Raw genomic sequence first — 4,343 nt, forward strand, 5'->3', positions numbered from 1 at the left:
ACAACTGCTAAACATATCCTCACTTTGGATAAGGGGAACCTCAATTGATAAGGGGCAGCCATCACATAATTGCACCCCTGGAACTGATAAGGTGCGACCTTCTTCTTTCTCACTAAAAAACAATTTTGGCCGGAAAATTGACCTCAACTGCAGAAGTTTTCTCGTCGATTTTTAAAGGTGTCTTAGGAAGACTAAATGGTTGTAATTGATTGGGCTGACATGATTAAGCCTAACTGGTGTAGTATGGGTTTTTATTGGATTAATTTGGGCTAGATTCACGATTTTAAGAGAACATAGGAAGGAAGATATTCTCGGGATTCTCCGAGTTATTTTTGGAGGTTTTGTGTGGCCTGAGAGTATTTGTCATCAGATGAGGCGTGTAAGAACGAGTTTGGAGTGTGTAGAGCTTGAACAGACACGTGAACAAGGTAAAAAATGAAATAATTACGTAACTTTTGTAAAAAATATTCCCGAGGATGAAAGGCATTAATGGAGAGTATAAAAGGGGTACTTGGTTGTTGTAGAAAGGTTGTCGAGGGATTGGGGAAGCTGCATAGAAGAATAGGAAGCTGCATAGCAGATTTTTCTACTTCTGCAGAGAATAAGAACCTTAAGAACATAGTACCGTCAAAAAATGTCGTTTCCAGCGTCTTCTATCCAACAATTTGTAATGGTCTGTTTGTAACGTTTATCTTCAGTTTTGACATATATTGCAACGGTGAATTCTGTAACACAACAACATCGTTGGAAATTCCCTGAGTTATATAATTTCTTCTTAGTAATCACTATTTGAGCAATGAAAAATCATTTTGAGAGTTCCTACAACATGAGGAGCTAAACCCCATCACTGGAATGACGGAGGAAGCCGAATGTCATACGTGGGTAATTTTAATTAATTCTTTTTATGACTTTTGCACTAATTAAAATTGAATTATGATTTTGATTAATTAGTTGTCATTTCATTTGATGGATCATGCTTTCTTAGATTTTTTGATGTCCCATGCTTAGGGTTTACAAATAATATTTTGAGAATCTGTCTTGGCAAAAATAAGAGTCTATATTTTTATTTATTGAGTAATAATTGTTAAAAGAATTAATATTTGAACCTTATGTTACAAGTTTGGTGAAATCCCGAGTCCCGGTCATCTCTTCATCTTGTGACCATATTTTGTATATATAATTCCTTATTTTTAGTATTTTCTATATTTAAGCCTAAAATCAATCCCATCAAGTCTGAGTGAACGACAACCGTATATTACCACTATATAAAATTCGATCATTTTTTGGCGTCGCTGCTGCGGACATTGCTTTTAGATTTGTTTTTAGCTTTATTTTTATTTTTGTTCCTTTTTACGCGTTTTGGTATTTTATGTTTGCTTTCAGATTCAGAGCTAAGCTAAAGAAAAAGAGAAAATGCTGAAAAGAAAAGCAAAACCCAAAAAGGAAAGAAAAGAGAAATCCAAACGGAGTGAAGAAGAAAATTTTGTATATAGTTATTTTATTTGGTTTCACCTATTTGCCACCCCTACTTTTCCTATTTGCCACTCTCATTAGTTACCACCCCTATTTATCCTATTTGCCACCCCATATTTTTTTCAAATATCCTAAATACTACACCTTTGACTTTTTGTTTACACCCAATAATGGAACCACCCCAACTAATAACTAAAAAAAAAACTTAAGTTGAAACTCTATTCGGACCGCACTTCTTCTTCTCCATCTTTTCCACCATTCTTGCAGACACTATGATTCAAGTCTTCAACATAATTAAGTTTGAATATCAACCGTAATCAATACCAAGGTTCGAAAAACGGGTCACGGCTCAGGTCACGTGCACTTGGCGTGACCGTTATATAGCATTTTGACGGGTGTGAGCACGTTTTGGGGAAAAACGCGTTATTTAGAGAAAAATCGCGTTTTTTGTACGTTTTTTCATAAAAACGGACGCTATAACGGTTAAGTAGAAAATTAAAAAAAAATCATGATATGAAATTCCTATGCAACGGTTATAACGTGCGTGAAAACGTTATAACGTGCCTAAAAAACGTTATGGCCATTCATTTTTAAATTTTGTCCCACTAATAGATGACCTATATCACTAAACTACCATTTTAATTTATTATTGTTAGTATAAGAAATATGTATAATTCGATTTTCATGTTTATATTCTTTACGTAGGGTTTTAAAATCCTTTTAAATATACAAATTACGAAAGTTTGATAAAATTCGTACAATATATCCACTACTAGAATATTTTCGGCAGCAATTATCCAATTTAAGAGAGTGCATAACCTATCTAATTTATTGAAAATGGTTTGTTTCTTGGACACAGATAAACCCACCATGGGTTATTTGTTCCATGCACTTGCGACATGTATGGAAACTAAACAAATGGGTTTGGGATCAAATCGAAATGCTTCTGTCGTGGGTGTAATAAAGAAGCGATGGAAAAGTCAGTTGAGTTCTCCTCTTCATGCTGTAGCATATTTTCTCAATCCTTATTACATCTTTAACCCAGTAACTAATATCATCAATAATGAAATTTCTGAGCCCCAAATTTGTCTTACCGGAGTTATATCAAAAATGGTTAGTGACCCGCAAGAACAAGCAAAATGCATGCTAGAGGTACAAAATTACTAATACTATCTCCAAATATGTTTAATTAAGTAATTTTTGAAATTCTAGTATCAATTGTACTTTTATTTGTAGGAGGGAAGAATGCGAATGATGCAAGGTCAATTTGCATCACCATCAGCACGTATTGCAGCTCAACATGGTGATCCTGTAAGTTGGTGGTTATCTTATGGTGTTGAGTATCCATCCCTCCAGAAGATTGCAGTAAAGATATTAAGTCAAACAAATACATCGTCTGGATTAGAGAGGAATTGGAGTGTGTTTGAAATAATCTATACCAAACTACGCAATCGTTTGCTTTCATCGAGAATAAATGATCTGGTGTATGTCCAGTACAATTTGAAGTTGGAGCAACAAAAAATTAAAGGTAAAACAAGGCGACATAACATTGATGTTCACGACGTTCATAATCTACTGAGGGATGAAAATATGCTTGACTGGATAACGGGGGAAGACGAAACACCGATTTTACCTCAAGAAAAACAATGGTCAAATATGCTGGAAGAGGAAGCCGTTAATAATCCAGAGCATGTCCCTCTACCATACAACTGACATGATTCTGAAGTTCAAATCCCATACGAAAGGTTGCCGGTGAGTGACTTTGTTTATGACTTTGGTAATCTTTCATTTGGAAACAATACATAAGGTTATGACATTGTGAATCCAAAATATGATTCTCATTACACTTCCGATCACTCTGACCATGGTGTTCAATATATGAATGAATGATATAATTGTAATATTGATAACAATAATGAAGTAGATAACAATGATGATGTAAATGAAGAAGATTATGTTGACATGAAGGTTATTATGATGATGATACTTATGCAAACGAAGATAGCTAGTAGCCCCACGACGATGACTATGATGTGGAAAGTAACCGCTGAGAAAATGAAGAACACATGAATAAATCAAAAAAAGGTGATGGCCATAGTTGGTTCGCGTAGCTTTTTAAATGATGAACACTAGTTTAATAATCCTTTGTTTTTTATATTTGAAGTTTTTAATCCTGTAGTTACTTTCCCTGTATCATATAAAAAAATTTAATTCGAAGTTTTACACTTTCAATCCAGAGAAAGAAAAAAAATTAAAAAAATGGTAAAAAAGTTATTTACACGATTATAATGTGCGTGATAACGGGAAAACAATACTAAAAAACGCACGTTAAAATGTTACTTAGAAGAAAAAAACATTCAAACTAATTTTAGGAAAACGGTTATAACGTGTATGAAAACTGAAAAACGGTCCTAAAAAACTGTCGTTATTTCCTATTTATCGGCCTTATAAAGGCACAGGGTCCGGAGACCCTCACGACCACGGCATATGGGTGTGACCGTTTTAACGGTAGTTTTTCAGTAAAAACGGATGTTTTTCAAACCTTGATCAATACATGGATGGAATTGGAATCAGAAGCCGAAAAGACTAAAGAATAATCAATATGGGTGTGACCGTTTTAACGGCAGTTTTTTCAGTAAAAACGGGTGTTTTTCAAACCTTGATCAATACATGGATGGAATTGGAATCAGAAACCGAAAAGACTAAAGAATAACCAATAGAAGGCAAGAAATAAAAACAAAATAAACCCAAAAACTAGTTCAGGTGATTGGTATGTTTTTTTGGGTTGGATCTTGGCATTGCTAGGCTTAAAATCATTCTAGAGAGTATTAATTTATCATGCCATTTTCAAAAACAGGACTATCCTCCCC

General features: G+C 34.3%; 1 protein-coding gene across 1 annotated transcript; it reads left to right on the plus strand.

Annotated features, from left to right (window-relative positions):
- Nucleotides 1–489: 489 nt before the first annotated feature.
- On the plus strand, nt 490–3,186 carry LOC113305629. Its single transcript, XM_026554643.1, has 3 exons — nt 490–673; nt 2,333–2,625; nt 2,710–3,186. The coding sequence occupies exons 1-3, from the start codon at nt 490–492 to the stop codon at nt 3,184–3,186; spliced, it is 954 nt and encodes a 317-aa protein (XP_026410428.1).
- Nucleotides 3,187–4,343: the final 1,157 nt, after the last annotated feature.

This window comes from Papaver somniferum, chromosome 8, assembly GCF_003573695.1.
Source record: "Papaver somniferum cultivar HN1 chromosome 8, ASM357369v1, whole genome shotgun sequence".
Lineage (NCBI taxonomy): Eukaryota > Viridiplantae > Streptophyta > Magnoliopsida > Ranunculales > Papaveraceae > Papaver > Papaver somniferum.